At 39.9% G+C, this 20,505-nt stretch overlaps 1 protein-coding gene across 3 annotated transcripts in view; it reads right to left on the reverse strand.

Moving 5' to 3' along the window:
• Positions 1 to 20,505, reverse strand: part of PLCB4 (phospholipase C beta 4) — a 166,678-nt gene that overhangs the window by 3,413 nt on the left and 142,760 nt on the right. For 2 of the 3 annotated variants that reach the window (XM_053937645.1, XM_053937644.1), the window contains 7 exons: positions 19,199 to 19,314; positions 15,350 to 15,425; positions 9,683 to 9,858; positions 4,935 to 5,036; positions 3,735 to 3,792; positions 3,197 to 3,283; positions 1,123 to 1,159 (listed from right to left, as the gene is read on the reverse strand). In XM_053937645.1, coding sequence (XP_053793620.1) covers positions 1,123 to 1,159; positions 3,197 to 3,283; positions 3,735 to 3,792; positions 4,935 to 5,036; positions 9,683 to 9,858; positions 15,350 to 15,425; positions 19,199 to 19,314 — 652 coding nt within the window. The remainder of the gene's footprint in view (positions 1 to 1,122; positions 1,160 to 3,196; positions 3,284 to 3,734; positions 3,793 to 4,934; positions 5,037 to 9,682; positions 9,859 to 15,349; positions 15,426 to 19,198; positions 19,315 to 20,505) is intronic. The other variant, XM_053937646.1, reaches the window with a different exon arrangement.

Genomic DNA, 20,505 nt, shown 5'->3' on the forward strand with positions numbered 1-20,505 from the left:
GTGGTTTTTTCTTAGTGACTCACACATTTCACGTTTCAGGCTTGTGACTTGACTACAGGCACAGAGTGTCCTATAAATATTCTGTGTCCCAGTGTACCGTGTACAGAATTCTTTTAGAGAACCTGGCTTCAAAGACCACATTAGCATCTAGCAGAGGAGCAAAATCTCATTTGTGCCGTCCTGAGGCTGGGTCAAAGAGCATTCCGATGGGAACACAACAGCACAACAGGACAAGCCTCTGGAACCTAAAGTGGATCCATGGAGTCAGGGGCAGCCAAGGGACTCTGCTTTCAGGGTGCTCTCTACTGAGATCTCACACAAGCTAGGAAACACATACAGTAAAAAAAAAAATCTTTTTCCCCCCTAGCCTAATGAGAGTTTTTTTCATTACTATGTGTCCATAAATAAATGTTGTTACAGTGGGTGCTGTCAGTAGTGCAAGATGTTATGAGTTCAAGGGAGTAATTCAGATCAGGCAGTGCTGCACACACGGATGTTCCAGCCCAGTGCAGCTCTTTCCCTTGGAAAGACAGGGGTTAATAGGGATTTCTTGGAGTAATGATTATTTAGGAAGCCACAGAAGCACAGCCACATCATAAAGTGTAATTGCCAGAGCTTGTAAACACGTTGGAATTTGAGGTGAATTTTAAAGTGCTCTTCCACAGACACTAGGAAGCTATTTCCAGCCATCTAGTCTATATTTGGCTATTCTTAGCGTGGAATTACTTATTTTATTACTGTATGGATACCCTTTGTCTGACTATCAGCATTAGCAGTTAATCATATGTGTGTTAACTTAGATCAATAGACACACTCACAGACACAATTTAGAACTCTAAGCAGATCTTCCAGTAACAGCAGCTAATGTACAAGTTAATCTCTAAATATTTCCTCTGCGCATCACTGTTCATATTAATCTGAATTTCAGATGCTAAAGCACAAAATACTGCTAATATTGTGTCAGGCTCAAATATCTGTGTGCAAACAAGATTAACACTGTGCTCACTGTGTCAGTGGCACTTCCCAATGGTTGCATTTACAAGGAGGGCTCCAATGATAATGATTTAATTTAGAAGGAAAGCACACTGAAATAATAGTTTGCTTATTATACGTCCATCCTACCTTGTGTTTGAGACACTGCATGACAGGATTTCAAAAGCTGTTTGTACAAAAATAAAAATGTCAAAATCGAGTAATACAACAAGAAGCAAATTAAATGAATGAAAACTGAAGTGAGATTGAAAACTTAATGCAAGAAAAACATACATAAAACAAAACAAATTTAAATTTATAACAGTTTGTACTGAAGGCTGTTTCCACCCATAATTCTACTTTTCTCCATTGTATATTTGTATGAACATCTTCTTGCCTTGTTTGATCAGGAAAAAAAAAAGGGTTTCAAAATCCTCATTAAACAAACACCACCTGAATCCAACTAACTTCCATACATCAGTGTCTGTAAAAGTGATACCAGAGCCAGCTGGGGGTTGCACTGGTGCACTTTTGGGGCTACAAGGAATTGGTCCAAACAGCATGTATGGAAAGATAGGCTCCGATGGATCAAATTAGAATGAGTTAAAAAGCTGTTAAGGACAACTCCTGTGGTGAAGGCCAGCCACCATATGCCCACACAGGAGTGATAAGCAGCACACGGAACAGCTTATTCCATTCAATAACTGATGATTTATCTGACTTAAATGGCAAATGAGCAAGCTCATGTAGGCTGCTGCCATCCCTCAGCTGCAGAGCTGTAAGCCCAGGTGAGGATGTAACTAATTGCTCAAAGAGGTGACCCTTCAGTGACTCACACTTGTCCCAGCTCCCTTATACAGATCGTGGTTATCACATTATACTCAAAAGCACAACCAGAATAATTCTCTCCTCTCCTCATGTATTTTAAAAAATGGATCCAAAGCTCTCTGAAGCCAGTGGAAAGAAAGAACTGATAACACCATAGCTCTGGATCAAGCCCATCATTTTTTTGGCCGCTATCACAGTGACACTACAAATCTGCTATGGCCCAAATTCCTCCACCAGGTCCTGCCTCCCCCAGCTCCTGCCTCCCTGCCTTTAGATACTGCTCAGGAGCAGACTGACTGCCAGATCCATTCATGCTGGTCTACAACAACCCTGTGAGGGATCAGAATAGGACACGTGGTTGTTACGCAGGAGGAGGTGGAGCGATCAGCAGAGCCGTGGTGGCTGGGCCTCAGTGGTGCTGCCACCTGAGATCTTAGAGTGCTGTCACCCCCTGCAAGTTACCCAGGCTGCAGCTTTGGGGCTCTCTCCTGCCAGTGGAAATACTTGATTTGCCTATACAATTCCCTTCCCTATCTCTCTGCAAGATGGCTTTCATTTGTATTATAGTGTCTTCCAGAGAGTTCAAGTTCTGAACATTTACCAAACAAAGAAGTGAGTACACAGCCCTTAACAGTAGTGGGCATTAAATGCTCCCCTTCTCTCTCACCTTACGGAACTGCTGGGTATATTCCCCTTGCAGTTTACATTTTTAAGTGCAGTACTGTAAGTCCATGCAATTATTCCAGCTCTTCTGGCTCAACCTTTCAGCAAGGGAACTGCTCAGAACATAGTCTTTCTTCCACCAGAAAGAAGATTAGAATTTTCCTTTCCTTGCCAAGTAGTTTTTCAATTAAAAAAAAAAAAGGGAGCTTATAAACTAGCAGAAAATAATAAGGTATTTTAATTAGGAAAGGGTGTACTAGTACAGATAAAACTCCCCATGCTACTGTACATCTCTAGAATTTAGTCCAAACTCACAGTCTCTCAGAGCTCAGAGATGCTCTGGGCACATTTCACCTCTAATTTTTCAATCAGTACTAGAAATGTAAGCTCCAAAATTAAGTAAACTGACTTGCTTAAGTTACTTTTGGGGAGTAATTAGAATGGATATGCTGGGTCCTCGTTGACTGTCATATCTGGCTAACGAGGATCAGTGTGGCTGAACAGCTGAAAGGGCACTCTGGCTGAGCAGTTCAGCTCCCACAGGCTCAACTGAAACAAACCTGGTGCTGCATCATCATTTAAGTCACCTCTTCATTTTGATTCCCAAAGGAGGTAGTGAACATGAAAAAGTCACCATTTTGGTAAAGACTTACATTCAGAAGGATTCTACTCAGCCTGAATCTGGTTACTGTTTTCTCTAGCTTGCTTTTCTCCTAAGCTTTTTAAAAGATACCTGCTCATTCTGCTTCTCCAAGACTTCTAAGTGCTCAAGTTGAACTTTTTTCAACTGATCCATTTCCTTTGACTGTTTCATTGCCAGCTGTGATTGAGAGAAAATAATGGGAGTGGGAGAATATAACACATTTTTAACAAGTAAAATAAAAACCTGCTTAAAAGATACACACATGTACACTGTCTTGCACATTTAGGTGGCATAAAACATCAAGTAAGCCCAATCTTAATAAAATCTTAATATTATTATACTACTAATTAATAGATATAATCAAAAGATACATATTATACATATTGCACATAATACATAGACTGGGCAAACACACAGGAATAAACAGTAATTCTGTTCATTCAAAATAGCTTCATCTTGTATAGATGTCAGGTCTTTTATTCTACAAGTATGTGCAACAAAGCAAAAACAAAAATCTACAAGAGCTGGATTCTCAACACAGAATGAGAATCTTTTTATTCTCTCAACAGAGGAATGAAAATAAAAACATCCAGAAGCAGTGCCCAGTGACTTTCAAGGTTATAGTTACCCTTTTTCTCTCTTCCAGGAACTTTTTTGTGTTGCTGCTGTTCAGCTCTCTGACTCGCCTGAAAAAATGAGAATGTTCACCATGAAGACTCATTGGAAAAAAAGGAACCCAAAAGCTGCAACAGAGAGAATCACAAACTCTTCAGGTGTATTTTGTTTTCTGATTATCTGTACCAGGCGGGACTAGTGACAAATTGTACACTCCTCTGGCTACAGAACTTTACATTTAGAGATTTCCAAGTATATTGGCAGTATGAATGAAGGCTTGACTGCTGTGAATGAAGTTTGCTTTTTCTTTACTCAAGAGCGGTGGACAAAACTTCAAAACAAATGGTTTAATTAATTTGTACATCCCTTGCTGCACTCTGCTGTCAGTTTTGGTATATAAAAAAGTGCTGTGTGTCTTAAGAGCGGTAATGGAAAAAAAATCATCCGATGATCATAAGCAAAGTTACACTTATCAATACTGCAAGCTTCTTAAAGCTGCTATTTATGCAAAAATATAAATATACTATTAATAGTTACATAAAATAACTCAAATGTCTCTTCCTAAGATTTCTGCCATGACAGAGAACAAAAATAGTTCAAACAGTTGAATCAGCCCATAAACTAGAACTGCTTTCAGATCTGGGAACAGATTTACCTTGGAATCATTAGTGAGGTCTGACACAACAAAGCAAACGGTTACCGAGGGTTCTGACAGCTCATCCTCCTGATGAGCTGGGGGTGTGCAGCACTCAAGGGACTCGGTTCAGGCTTTGACACCAAAATAGTCCAGTACAAAGGAGGGGATGTAAAAAAGGAAAGAACAAGCCAGATGGCAAGGCCAGAGTGGAGGGGAAACCCTGAAGGTTTGTAAGATATCATTGTGTAGATTCTGCTTTTACTCCCTTCTCAGTCAGGCCCTCATTTCACTGAAAAAGCAAAAAAATATAATGCTCTTGAAGTACAATAATTAAAATTTAATAGTATGATCGGATCTCCTCTAGTCAGTCAAAGATGACCAGGGCATTAGAGTTATTAAAAGGATAAATATAAAAAAATCACTTTTTTTTCCTAAAACGGTCATCTAAAAATTAATCCAGCACAATCTTTAGACTTTAGTTTCCATCCATAAAAGCATGGTTTTAATGGGATTAATCCACAGCTTCCCCTGTCAGCCTTTGTCAGCCTTCTTCCCTTGTCAGGAAGGGATACTCACCTCTCCCTTTCAGCTTTGTTTTTGATAGATTTGTCTTGGCTAATGGCTTTGCTGTTCTCCATGGATATTTTAGCCTGGTTGGCACGCATCTCCTTGCTTTCCCTGGGCAAAACCAAACACAGTCATTAATGCCTGAGGTGCAACTGTTGCGGAAGTTGGGTTCCTCTACACTGTGGTTACTTTTTCCTTGAAGTATTAAGGAAGAGGAAGGAACAAACAACAGTAAAATTCCCTTCCTTTGGGTAGAATTTACAGTTTGAGGAGGCATTCAGAAATCTCTATTTATTCCAGAGAATATAATTGGAAAGATGAGTTCAAAGTCTTTTTACACTTTGAATCTTGTAAAAGGGTATAAAATACTCTCTTTTCTCCCTATTATACAAGTTGTCTTACTACAAGCTACTATCAAAAATTCAATTTGTTTTTTACAATTGCCTAAAAATTTACAAATCCTGCACTCAGAAGGTAACAGCAGTATCAATAGTAATAATATTTGCTAGTTGTGGTATGAGCTGACACACTTCCTTTTAAAACTTCTACTTTGGGCCTCTGGGCCTGAAAAGAGTGGTTTAGGCTATGGTCAGGCTTGTGTTTGGTTTCTCCTATTGCCTCAGTAAACCTTTCAGCCTTTCCTGTGAAAAGAGAGAGCTTTTTAAAAAAATTTTATTAAAGAACTGTGATGCCTTTTTTTTTCCCCTTTTCCCTCCAAGAGTTCGTAAGGTTAAACATCTCCTGAATATAGATTTAAAAGCAGTGGTATCACAGCAAAAATTAGTCTGAGTTCTAAAAAAAATGATGTGTTTAAAACATATTTCACTCCAACAATCCTTTCTTCAAATAAAAGCTATTATTTTCTACACTGAAATTGAAGTGATTTTCAAACACACTGTCTTAAGAGGAGTGCTGAAATAATTTATTTTTATTACTGTGCTGAAGGATATGAAAAAAGTCAGTGTAGGTGTTCAAACTGACTTAGCCTGTTTGCATCAGATACAACTTTAGAGTGAAAGAGGTTAAGAGGATTAGAGAACTACTGTGCATCACTGATGATTTAGAAATGAGGCATTGGCCATGGAGGTGGCTGAAAGGGCCAACACATCACGTTGTCTCCAGCAAAAACACTCTCCCTCCCACAAGCAGTGGTGATTCCTGGAACTGGAAGAAGTGGATAGGCCAGGATGGTAAAGAAAATAAAAATAAATAAGTATTCTGAAAAATGTGGCACTACAAGATTTAGCTGCTGATTCTCTACTGAGTCATAGTGACTGCACTTCTGAAATTTATGCAAACATGTCTATTGAAGGAATACTTAACTTTCAGCATGTAAATTGGAATTTATATATATATTGGTTTTTATATATATATTTAGATGACATCAAAGTGCATTAACATGTCATTTTCTGACACCAGTATTGTTTGAATAAAGAGAAATCTCTTCTTCTATTAAAAAAAACCCACCACACAATTTTTCTCTCTCTCTCTCAGGTTATTTTATCTGAGTAAAAATGCTTGTGAATAACAGCCTCATGTCCCCAGTTTCTGAACTGCTGCAGGATCACCACATCCAGATCAGCCAAGGGAACTCAGTCTGGGGAGGCAGGGGGCTCAGTGCTCCTGGAGCTCAATAAGCTTCAGGTTTTTAGCAGTATCTGCTGCCTTCTGCTTTGTTTTTAAATGAGCCAAAAGCACAGACAGAAATTGCTTTTTGTGCTACCCATGGAGGGAAAGCACCTTTCCTACAGCAGGCAACTGCATAATTTGAAATTATTGATCTCTGCTACAGCCCTGTGCCCTCTGCTGTGATATCCAACTCATTACCCAGCTCAGAGAGAGGGAAGTGCTGAGCACAGCCTGCTGAGAGCCTGCCCCACTCCCATGCTGCCCTCACACAGATCCCCTTTTTCCTGTGGATAGACCTGAATTGTCTCCTAGCCTCTAGAGATAAAGGCATGTCTTCCTACGCACAATATATTACATTAAAAAGTTTACAAATTATGAAGTGTGATGCCTCTTTGGGGCATTATTATTCACATTTCAATATTTCACAGTCCAAATTCTTCTGAAATATTCATAGATTCAGACACAGTCTTAAATTTGTTTTTAACAGCAAAGTCTCCTGTCTGCACATAATTCCCAAAAAAGCAGAAACACACTAAATTGCAATGAATGAAGCAGAAAGAATATTGAAGGTTGTTACTCCTGGGACAGCTGAGCAAAGAGGCTTCTTGGTATTTATCAGGATGTAAATTTTCAGATGTGGTTCTTTGTAGCTTTAAACACAGAGCAATATATGGACTGAACACAAATGATTTCTAATATGAAAGCAAAATCCATTGCTAAGAATATAAGAATCATATACAAGAAATTATAGAGGGATGTTTAAACAACATACAGATACAGAAATTCTAAAGCCAAAGACTAAAACTATGAGAAAAAAACTTTTAAAAAAAATTTAAGCTTTGCCTTAGTGTATATATACTGCTAGGCTGAAATGACAACTTCTAGCAAAGTTAAGAGAACGTGGAACTATGTATGGAAAAGAAAACAAAAAAATTACTTTTACAGGCCATATATTAGTAAAACATCTTCCAAGCATTCTGATGAATTTCAAGTAGGATGGAAAAAAAGACTCAAAAAAGGAAAGTGATATGATTTCCTGGGCTGATGCCGCCAAGTATGACTTAGAGGTACAGAACCAAGGACTGCACCTTCCTCCGGCTAATAGTTTTTGAATTATGAATTTGTATAATAATGTAACAATTTTTGGACTTCATATTTGACTAGGTATGTTTTGCAGGACAGCTTGAAGAGATGGGTTAACACAGAGATTAACATAAAGATGAGCTCAGACAAGTCTTTTGCTGGGACAATTCTCTGTTGGATGAAAAGCTTGCAGCTCCCAGCATGTGTTCTCTCTGATGCAAAGACACACTGCTTTTTCACTCAGGAATTTAAAAAAATCATTCCAATTACTTCTTCAAATGTGATTTATTTATTACTTTTCCCCCATGCTTTCTGTGTGAAAGATGCTGAAGACAAATACATATGAATCTACATATGAATATATATATTTTGCGTACACACATATTTTACGTCCATATGCTTTTAGGATGATTTGGATAAGAGATCATAGGATAAAAAAATGATTCCTCTACTTACCACCATTTTTAGCATTGTGACTATAGTGTGCATTTAATTTTATTTGATATCAAATAGGTAGGATGGTCAATTACAAAAGCATTAGTGTCATGTAGTGTCTTCTGTGTGATTATAGCAAGATATTCTATGAAGATAACACACCAGTCTAATGTAGCTTATCCTGCAACCCCTTGTGACCTCACTTCTCATGAATCTTTCTTACAGCCAGCAGTGCTATAAACACAAGTCCCCAGCTGACAGCAACTCCAAAGGGTACTCCGTATTTTATACTACTAATTTTCCAGCCTCTGAATTGAAGTTCCTGGGTAAAGTCAATGCAAACTACCAATGCTTCATCACCCCTGCTGCCTTTAAGGAGGTTCAGATGATCTAAATCAGCTAAGAAGCCCATTCCTACATCTACCTGTTGGATGTTGGAGGTTAAGATTTTTCTTTTTTTTTTTTTTTTTTTTCTTTCTTTCAGGGAATTTAGTCCCATTTGTTGCTAAGAGACAATAATGACCAGGTACCCAAGAGAAACAAAAGAAATGGCCAAGGCGGAGGAAAGGTGCAGGTGTACTCTCCTAGCTGAGGGGCCTTCTTTTGGAAGGCAGAGGTAGTGGGGGATTTTGGCTGGGGGGTGAGGCTGGGCTCAGCTCCTCTGTCTGGCAGGATCGAAGGGGAGATGCTGCGGTTGCTGTGGGGAGAATTCGCCACTGGTGGGAGGTTCTGTCTCCTGCTGTACTCTACCACGAGCGAGGCTGTGCTCGTAAGAGCAGCTGTTGCACTGGGACCTTATTAACACCTGACCTCACTGGAAAGGACCCTCACCATCTCGGGGAAAACCCGGGACCCCGAGTCCCTTGCCTCTCCGGGGGAGCCTCTACGGGCTGTGTTTGGGAGCCGGGCCGCGCTGTTCCTCTGCCCCTGCTCCAGGGGTTTGCACTACACTGTAACCCCACACCCCGTGCCTGCCGGGACGCCCCGCGGTTCCTGCTGGAGCTGCAGAGTTTCTGCTACGTTTCCTGTGCACTCTGGGGCCCGCTGGCCCCTGCCCTCCCAGCTCCGCTCCGAGGTTCCCCCACAGCCCCGTTGCTGCCCAGCCTGGCTGCCATCGCCGCGTGAGGGAGACGCGGCCGAGCTCGCGCCACAGCGCCCCCTGCTGGAGCGGGGAATCACTGCCCCTGCCCAGCCGGGAGCCAGCAGCGCCCCTGGCGGCCGCACCCAGAACTGCAGCAGAGGGAAAGCAGCTGGGGCCGGGAGCGGCTGGGGCTGGTGGATGGTTTGTTGGCTTGTTTGATTGTTGGTTTGTTACACAGAGTAAAGAACTGCTGCTTCTTTTCCCTTTCCATTGCCTGACAACCCCATGATTTCAGACTTATAATAATTCAGAGGAAAGAGGGTCACATTTTCCATTCCGAGAGGTTCCCACCTTCCCCAACAGACATATCTTTCACCAGGACACAACCTAAACCTTGTATGGCTGCTTCTTCTACTTCTGCCATGCATTCAGCCCAGCGCCTTTGGAGCTGTCAATGCAAAAAACTAAAGCATTACACAGAGCAGACCTAAACCAAGTGCTCATTATCAGGCAGCACTGCCCTGCTCACCTGTCATGGGAGAATTTTAGCTGCTGGGTTTGTTGTTCATGAGCATTAATGAGCAGTTTCTTCAGTAGTTCACACTGTTGGTTCAAGTGCAAGTCACGGATTTCTTGCTCCTCAGCGCTGTGTGTATTGATCATCTCAGACCACTCCTTGGTGTGCTGAGCCACAATCTCTTTGACCTGCAGGGAGGTAGCACCAGCTTTGTTAGAGGCTCCCAGATAGAGCAATTCCTCCTGCTGCTGAAAGTGATGTAAAGACAAGTATAAAACAGGTTCTAAAGACCGCAGCTGAATTGTGAAAAAATGAAATTGCAAGAATGAAGTTGCTTCACTGGTAGCAAAGCCACTGAGGGCACTGCTGGGTGGGTATAAAAACACCGTAAACCAATCCCTGCTATTAAGACACTATTACCTAAAGTGCCCTGAGTAGAGTGGCCGAATAAATAGGCTCTTCACTGTATTACCGTTGTTTTAATACCTTCTCTAACACTGAGCTAATAATAAAACAGTTTCACACTTTTGTTGCCATGAAAAATATATGTATTGAAAGTACTGAACTTAACAATGGACAAACCTAGTGAGCAGGACTTCTCTGAGGGCTTAAAGATAGCCTTTGGTACTGAGGAGACAGTTTCACAAACACAGAGCATTTACGGAGAAATCCTATATTTAGTACAACCTGAATCTGAAGATGGGCTACGTATCTTTGTTTTATAGTCATTAAGCCAGCAGGGAATCTGACAAGTATTCTTCTCTTGTTTATCTCCCAAGCCTCACAAGAATAATGAGATTAAAGTTTTGGAATGTTCCCAAGAGACAGTGTTAAGAAGCCTAAATCACCAGAGTTGCTATTATAATATATCGTGCTCATTGATTTCAAAAGGAAGCTAATAGAAAGATATGTTTTATTAACCTTTAATGATCATCTTTGGGTATTTTGACATGCTATCCTACTTTTCCATAAATGGTATATAAAATGTGCCTCCCAATAAATCCATCTTCAGGTAATAATTTCAACTACAACCAATAACACCTGGGTCATCTTCCATGAAAGGAAACTCTATCCTTTTTAACAAAAATTGCCACCATTTTGCTTAGAAAGTGAGAGAATTATGCAAACTCCAGCTAAATATCTTAGCTGGGTTTTGCAAAATGAAGAACAGATTGTCTTGCACACAGTGATGAAGGTGAAAAAAGTAGAGACTTTATCAGCCCCAGTCTCCATTCTGCCCTGGAGAGGCCCCTCTGAAGGGCCTCTTACCTAAACCTCATGTTGCCCAATAAAGAAGGAATCTAATGAAATAAAGAAGTGAGTAATTCTGAAACAGAGCAGGATGACTACTACTACCTGAAAGCCAGATTTGCACTGAACTACAGCTAAATGGTGGTCTCATATCAAAACAGGTACAAGCAGCTGATAGAGAGCAACCGGCAATTTTCTGCAGAAAACAACAAAAGCCTTTTGAGGCAGAAGTTGGTATGACTAACACAAGCCCAATTGATCAGGGTGCTTAAGAGTCAGTGTGCCTCCAGCAAAATGAGCCATGCTTCTTTTTGTGCATGTGGGGGCTCTAAGCCCAGAGCCTGTCAACCATGAAATGATATGAAGGATGTGGTGCAGTCTGTGGGAGTAGTGTTTTTAATAAGGTGTTCATCAGTACTGCCTTTGGAGCCTGAAAAACATGAGGATTCCGTTTTAAAATGAGTACAAATAAATGCTTGAATGTTGTGAAGGAAGAAAAACAAACTTTTCAGATGGGGTTTTTGAGAGGCTGGGGGGCAGACACTCCAGCTCACCCATGGCACCACCTCAGGTGCTTCAGTCTGGGCCAAGCTTAGCCCACGGTCCTTGTACTGCTGATGTGAAAATGTGGGCAGGTCCAAAGCAGGATTTATCATTCTCACACTTTCTGGAAATGCCCAGGGCCTCAAGCACCAAGACACTTGAGTTAGGTTGTATGAATCTCTTCTCAACAGTGATCTCATCTGGCTTACCAGCCCTCAGGGGGACCTAGGATGGACTTAGGAGAGCTAAAAGTCATGGCTGAAGGGTTTAGGAAAACATGTTCCTTATTTATTTTCAATGCAGAGTTTCCAGATGGAGTCAGCTTCATCCATGATTTGAATTCAATATGGTGCAGGTAGATCAGTCCAAAATCCTGTGTGTAATTTGGAGCACAGCAGTAAAGGGCCTGTGCCCTCAGAAAACTCCCACAGTCACAGTGTTAGAAATTGTTAGTATTTCAAAAAGACAAGTGCTATTATGTGGCCCAGGTAGAAGGAGGCCAAGTGTTCACCACCACCACAGGCATTCCAGTAAACAAAGAAGAGTTTGCTTTTATTTAAGGCCTCCTTACACTGTAGAGAAAATGCAAAATGAAATTTGCACAAAAAAAAAGAATAATGACAATAAAAACTAATAAAAGGACATAAAAATAATACAAGACAATAAAAATAATTTTAAAATGACAATAAAAATCATAAAATAGTGAAATAAATAGTGGAAGCCATGGTGGAAGTGAGTATTTTGTGACTTAATTGTAAAGAGTTTCCAAAGCAAGAACAAACACAGAGGAACAAAGACTCAAAGGCTCATTGCAAATGAATAATGTGATAATTGTTTTTAAATGGTGAATATTATAAACCACAGAGGAACCTGAAGGCAGGAATTCTGAATCTCAGGTACACTGATACCACAGAATCATATAATATTTCATAGAATTATTGTGTCCAACTCCCAAAGACAAACCCTGCAAAGTGTGGTAATACTTAGATAAAGTATTTAATCTAAGAAGGAGGAAATAATCAGAAGAACACCCTGCCTGTGTTCGTGGACAGATGTACTGTGATGTGCTGCTAATTCCAGAAGCAGCAGGCAGTCTAAGAAGCAAGTACACCTCCTTGTAAAACAAACTTTTCTGTGAAGCTTGAAATGTGAAACTTTCTTTTATTACATCTCCACCAAGGTAGAAGTCTCATTTCAGGTACAGCAAGATATAACCTGATGAGAAGGATATAAGGGATGTGCCAAACACCAGTTACAAGACTTTAAATACCCAATTTACTCAGATTCAGAAGAACTTAAAACTCATGGCCATTAAATCATCTGAAATCCAGTTCTGCTGCAGATCTGTGATACACTTCAAAGTTCAGCTGTAGTAAATTCAGAGAACATCCCTGCTTTTCTCCAATTTATTAGCAGCATAGTTGAAATGACTATTTAATGTTTACTGGGCTGTGCTCTTGTCCTACTTTCTGCTATTAAGGCAGTGTTGGTTATCCTAAAGGATAGGAAAAATAACCATTAGCTTCCTTCTCTCCTTCCTGTTCTGCAGACTGAGTAAGCCTGTCCTTTCATCTGTTCCTACACTGGGCCTAAGAGACTAATTAAAATCCTGATAAGGAACCTTCTTTTGCACAGCATATATGCAAGAAGTTTGTTTTGTCACTAAGTTCAAGCAGGAATGATCTTTGAAGTAATCTTTCCTTTTTTTTTTTTTCTTTTCATCCTCTGCCCACTTGAAATTGGGACCTACTTTCCTAATGCAGGCGAGTAATTTGCATTTGCTAGGTTAATTGTGTGTGAAGTACATGCTGGGACATTCAGATTTCATTTCAATATTTTATGTCAAATTTGGGCTGGATGTTTCCTCATGACAGGAGGAGTTTTGGAGATGAAAAGGTCTGTTTGATGCTAAAGGTATCTGCAGGCACATTGTGGCACAGAGCTGTACTGGAGGACATGAGCTGTAATTAAAGATAAATTATGTTCAAATCTGATATATCAAAATTAGTGGGCCAAATGCTGAGAAATGCTGAACAACTGCTAATTAATCAAACTCCCACTATATCAGTGTAATGCATTCAACATCTCAGAATTTAATCTAATTTAATTGCACCTACCTTCATCTAAGATAAGAGTTAATTTCCCTATGGTCTTGAGCACCGCTTTCCAACCCATTGCTTGCAAACTTTTGAATGATCTCCAGGAATAATTCAAAGGCCCACACACAGCAGTTGAAACAAAAGAGGCTGGTAAATAATCTGGACAGTTTTGATGGAACCACAGTGAGCAGGACATTGAAAATCATTAGAGGAATCCTCAGAGGGGGATGACATGCAGAGGAGATCTTTGGGAATTATCCAATAATCAGAAGCTTGAAATTTCAAGTCTTATATTGAAGTCTTACATTTCAATTCTTACATTTAAGTCTCCTTTCAAAATGTCATCCTAAAACCTGACATGGGAGTGGACAAAAAAATCAATCTTTTTTTCCAGGTATGGATTAAATTAAAGGGAACCATTTTGAAAGCAGGATTTTGAAAGGAACAGGGCTCAGAAATGGAATATATTCGTGGAAATGGAGAACATGAGTCACATTTATTGGATTTGGAAGACTAATGAATTTGGATGTTGCTTGTGTACAAGTGACACCTAACTCCAGACTATGAGTGATAGTGAGAGAGAGATCAGAGCAAATAAATTTCCGTGTAATGTAATTTCAAATGACTTTGGAGCTTATGTCTGGATGATTGGGAGTCAGTGCTCCTTAGAGAGTTTGTTTTAATAAGAGAGGAATGAAGTTTTTTTATTTTTTGACTTAATAAATTTGCTTTTATTTAAGGAAAGGGTTCTGGACTTTTCAGGAAGAAAATAGAGAGATAAGAGAGTACTTTAGGTTTTATTCCTGGGGGTATTTGGCTACACCAATAGCTGAGAGGGCAGCAAGAAGAAAGCAAACCTTGTTTAGAGAATTATGATCTTCTCTGCATGAAATAGTAAAACCAGAGAATCAAGTTCAAAGAAGGCAAGATAAAAATTAACTTATTCTAGCCTCAAAGATGTGACTGTGTTTGTGTGTATTTTCTGTTCCTGTCTGATTCTTTTCACAGGTTTCAGCTTTTACTGGGATTAGTCTCCAGTACTGTCCTCCCTCCAGCTGATTTTGCACATGGATGAGCCTCCTGGTGTCCCTGCCACCCTCTAGTCTGGACAGCTTTCAAAATATGTCAGCAAGTCCTGGAGAAGCCTTCCAAAGGAAACAGCAGTGGGACAGAAGTACAGAGGAAACAGCTCTGAGCAACTCCAGGGGAGCCATGAGCTTGAGAACAGCTTTTCCAAATCAGCTGAGGTTGAGTCCCAGGGCACTTTTATTCCCCAGGACCTTGGAGAAAACAAAGCAACAAAGCAATAGGAAAAAAAAAAAAAAAAAAAAACCAAAATAAAACAACACCAGAAATAAGAAGGCATTTGGTTCAAGAGCAACTTGGGGTCCTCATTCCCTAAGAAACTGATTACCAAGGCCAAGACAACAATGATGGAAAATGAAATAGAAACTTCTTTATGTATGCATTTTGGGAATGTATTTAGCATCCAAATTTCATATAACACATATTCTCTTTGTTTAACTAGAGCTGACACAAATGACCAGTTTCACTTCACGAGGCATGAATATGGTGCTTTCTTCAAAAATTTCAAAACAGCAGGAAATTGATGTTGCTTTAAAAATTTTTTTAAGAAACACTTTTAGACACTCAATTACTCCCATTCTTTTCAACGTGTTATTATTGGTGAAAATGATTCATATGCTTCCAGGAAAATTAAGTTCCACTTGGGTCTCAAAATCTCTCTTTCAGAAGTTGCATGTGTTAAAATTAGCTGTTTGCTTACCTTAGATTTGTGATCTGATGTTAATGTCTGAATTTTAATTTCCGTTTCTTTCTTCAATTCAACGCAATTACTTCCTCTAAAAAAAAAAAAAGAAAAATTGCAAATGTGTGCCACAAGTTAAACATCTCCCCATTCAGTCAGCGCTTACTAATTAAAATGTTAATCAAAGTTGAAGTGCTGCACCATATTGGAATCAAATTATTTCTTCTGGCAATCCATTCACAACTTACAAAATATTGTTGGATTAATGATCAGTCAATTCAAACACCACATGATTAATTCTAGATTGGCCTAGCAATTATTCTGTTGCCGAGCATGTGTCAGGCATCTCCATTTATGACACTTGGTTCCTTTTCCAGGCTTATAATGCCTTGCCAAGAGAAATCAGTTTCTGCCTGAAAATTTACAGGCCTATCCTTGCCATGATTTTTGATTCTGTTTTAAAAGTAATTTGGCTACTTACATTTAGTTTGAGGCAGAGAAAACTATGCAATTTGAATAATTACCTCCCAGGGTGATGTGGGTGTACTAAATTTGAACACCTACAGAAAGTGTGGGTGTCCCTCTGTGAGAATAAGTGAATGCAAAGGAGGGGCCTGGAATAAAACAGTATCTTGAGAGAAGTCTGTTTGGACAGTACTGTAATATTTCTGAGTTGGATCATCCACTGATGCAAAGTGATGCAGCTCTGTGTCTGGACAGGGACATGTTCATTTATCAGCAGCAGCTGGCCCTAATAACGATGGTCATTGCTTGACTGCAGTAACATTAATCCATGTTTGCTCCAGAAAAGCGGATTTATGAAATTCTTAACAAGTTTAAACCCTATTTTCATATCAAAGTACAGCTAAACTTATGGAAATTAGCAGAAAATTTTATCATCAAACAGTACCAGGAAAGCCCTTACTGAAAATAGTGTGTCTTGTTTTCCCAAGGGCCACCAGTCATTTATTTTCTACCCAGAGCACGGGAAATTTTGTAGATATTTCTAACACTGATTTGACACTTTTGAAGCAATCTAAAGTCATAGAGAGAGGTTCCGGCCACTGTTACTTCTGCCTGAAAACCCCAACAGCAGAAAGGGAAGTGTCTTTGATAACACCCTGTGATCAGGGTGTGGCTGCAATGGAATATTTGATTTGTTGAACAGTATGAAAGACATTGATTCTTAGGTGTGAATCAGACATACTCTATCCCAAAATAACCTCCTTAGTTCAATCACTGGACTCTTCAGAGTCCCAGACGTCCAAACCACCAGCTGATCCTGTCTCTGATAACGCAGTTTTCATCATGTGCCAAGGCTTTGTACCATGGGATAATGGAAAATGGGAATTGCTCCCAGCTGTGGTGGCAGAGCCCATGGCTGAACCATAGAATCACAGCTAGGAACAAGTAGCCAGGGCCAGTGCCACCTACCAAGCTCACACACACAGACACACTTGGATTTCTGGACAGTCCCAATCAATTAGAAGGATCTTTATGTGCCCTGACTCCAGTTCAGAGTGGGAACACAACCTATTCCCATATGCCTCTCTGAGATTTGTAAGCATTTCAAGTGCATGACAGAAATAGCACAGGGAGCAAAATCCTGTCCATCTGTCAGTGAATTAGCATGTAATTAAAAACTCCTACTTTGCTGAACAATATGCAGTTGGCATTTGTCACACCATGTAGCAGAAATGGACCACAAAAAAACTGCACAAGATCAGAAGAGAAAGCCGTCTTTACACCTATCAAAGGCCTTTTTATCAGGAAATAATCTGGCAATTTCAATATGAATGCCTTGAAAACATGTTCTACAAGTTCTCTTAAAACTTTTACTCCTTGCAAATGCTCCAGAATGATAGCCAAGGAAATTGAGCATGTCCTGTACTCACTGAACCTAGAACTCTGGATTCATCAGATCATTTAAATTCAATAAAATTTCTAAGTGTCAACCAATGTATTCACTTTTAAGCATGTCCTTTAATACTCTGCACAGCTGTGGTGGGTATAAGTACCTTGCAGAATGGGCTTTCAGGGCTCACCCTGAAGGAAGCCCTTAAAATATTTTGCTGTGTCATTAAAAAGTGCTTTCACAGAAAGTCTGTCAGATACTGATTCGGCTGTTAATCAGATGCATGCAGTCAGTCTTGTAAAACTGAAAGAGCCATCAGGTGACTGAGAGCTCTGGAGTCCATGGAAAGTATGGAATTGGGGTAAGGAACAGTGTCTGGCTTTGCATTGAAGCTGCTTCTGGAGTGGTCATTTCCAATTTTATTTTTAACTCATAATATGAGACTAGCATAAAGGCTTTGGTTTCCATGCATTATAAAATTAAGAAACGATGCTGCAAGTAGCCAATGAAGTGACCTCAAACTGTGAATCAAACTATGGACTGCTTTGACACTTGTCCCCTTTTGGGGTGATCTGGAGAGCATTGTTATCCAGAACTTCCCCATATTTATTGCACAGCGACAGCCATTTCCACCTTGAACTTCCTGGCACACCTTCCTTGGCTGTTTTGTCTGAACAGGCAGAGGCACTGGCTCCTTCTCAGCCCAACAGGAACACTGAGATTCTTAAATACCAGAGCACAGGGAAACCTTTCTGTCCCCACAACAATTGTGGTGCAATGCCCAGAGCTCACTTCTCTGCCACTATAGGAAATAACCTGACTGTATATCAGTAACCTTCTGCTGTGTTATATTCAATGAAATTGAATCAAAGCCAGATTAAATTAATCAATCCTGCAGTTGTCCCTTCTCTGCTTGGAGAAGTAGTAATTTTCTGGAACAAACTCCGTAGATTATAAGTATTTGTGTGCTTACAGTTCTCCTGTCTTGAACAAAAAAGTACAGCATGAACTCTGAGCTTTCCATAATTTAGTGAGGAGAATTCTCCTTACCTTGTTTACTTCTGACAGTCCTGCTTCTGTTCCTTTGGCAGTTTACAACATGTGCACTCAAAAACCCTCCACCATTCCAAGTAATTTATAGAAAAAGCATTCTTGAAAGAATCCAGTGCCAAACAGGCATCTATGTTCAGTATTCAGTGAGTGAGTTGCTGCCAGCTGTTGTTGCCAGATGACAACAATATGAAATTAGGAGCAACTGTTAGCATAGCTGGGTATGGAACTAAAGTAAGTCCGGCTGTCTCAATGAAATTCCAGGGACATGGTGAAAGGTGGAGAGGAGAAACTGCTGCCAGATGAACAGCAAGGCAGCAGCAGGTCCTGCCACTGAGTTCCAAATTAAAATTAGCCATTCTACTAAAGACATCAGCATCTTCCAGGAACCTTTCTGGGACAAACAGGAGACTCACACAGATAATATCCCAGGCCATCAGCTTCTGCACGTCAAAACAACTCCACCCCAGTCAAAGGAATAAGACTCCTTTATCCCAGCTGAGGATCTGTAAGTGTGTTGCCAAAAAGAAACTTCAACTCAACAGCACAGCAAAAGTCTATTATTTTCAAACATTCAGGATTTAAAAGCCAGCTTTTCCTCTAAAATCAAAACATTGCTACTTTCTGGTCACTAGAGCTGCTGAGGACCGTAGTCTGCTCTCACTGAACACAATAGTGACATTCCCTGGGGAGTGCAGTGAGACCACACCAGACCACAGAAATAAAAATTAGGCAAATCCTTTGCTTTTATTTTTAAAATTCTGATAGCAGAAGACTAGAGAAAGGCAGAGTGAGTCCAGCATTTATGGCCCATTGCTAGAGCTCATTCTCAGGCTGATGTATGATGCTGGTTCAAGCTTCAATGTGCAATGCCCTTTTTTATTGAACACTTTACTCCAGACCACAAAAGCATAAGATATCAAATCTAAGTCTAAATGAAAATAATTTAAAAAATATCTTACCCCTTCTTCTTGATTGCCTTTTCCAACATTTTCTCGTATGACACCTTTTCTTTATCATATTGGGCCACTATTTTGTCAATCTGTGTGCAGTGCAACTTCTGCATGGCGCTGTGCTCCTGGAAAACAGTAGGATCTCACCTTTAGGTTGCTGGATTTTTGATGTGCAATTTCCTTACAGCCTAAAAAATATCAGTGTACAAATGGACCATTTTGACAATGGAATTTAATCTGGTCTAGCTATGTGGTACTAAACAGTCCAGGTATTCCACCCCAAGCACTAAAACATTCCTTCTTTGTCTGAAAAATTGAAATCTGCAGTGAACCTTAAAAATATGGTACATTTTCAAACAAAGCAATGATGGGGAAAAAAAGTCATCTGTTGGAATAAATGTCCATTTAAGTACAATTCTGAAGGTCTGGCCCATGATCCCCAGCGATAGCAGCACTCTCACATTGAGAAATCCCACCTTGTGGCAGACATCTTCTTTAGCAAGTGACAGCAAGTTGTGCAATACAACTTAACTTTCTATTTTGCTTTATCAGAACAGCAGCTCATAATGATGCAAATATTTGACCAGCATGGAGAGCAGAAAATATTGAATTTACACTGCAATAGGAAAAATGGTTCTTTCATTCATGTTATTTTATTAACTGCCAACTGTCCTGTATTTTATCCAATCATGGCAAAAAGAACCTCATTAATTAAAACAGCTTCATCCAGGACTTTATTTTTTATAGCTCTTTCTGCACCTTTTCCACACTTGCTATTCTACTGCTCTTTATTATTATTATTATTTTCTATACACCTTTGCCTTATCACTGTTTCTTCCTCTAAAAAAACTAATTAAATACTTTTACACTCACTTTTACCAAAACATTAATACCAATGCTGCAGTGCTTTCAAAAATCTAGTACTGGGCTGTACCCCAGCACTCCAACCTCTGCCAAGCATCTCCCCAGGGAGCATGTACAGCTTCCAAGTGTTGTATTCAGAGTGGGGAACTGGATTTGCTGTTCCACAGAGGATTTAAAGGGAAACACATTGATTCTGTCAATATTAAAACATGGCAGCCTCACCAGGGGGTGTTTGCAGTGATTAACCAGGCAGGGAGAAATAGGGACAGTGAAAAGAATGGCTCGGGCTTGACAACATCAGCCAGTCAAAGGTGAAGTGACTGAGAGCATCTCTGAAAATACCCACTCTCCTCTGAATGAGCTGAACTATCCAATTCTTACCATAAAAGACTAAGAACAAACTCTGTAAAGCATGAGACTTCTGCCCAAACTTCTGCCAAAATTCTAAGAAA

The sequence above is a fragment of the Vidua chalybeata genome, chromosome 3 (genome assembly GCF_026979565.1).
Source record: "Vidua chalybeata isolate OUT-0048 chromosome 3, bVidCha1 merged haplotype, whole genome shotgun sequence".
In the NCBI taxonomy this organism is placed as follows: Eukaryota; Metazoa; Chordata; class Aves; order Passeriformes; family Viduidae; genus Vidua; species Vidua chalybeata.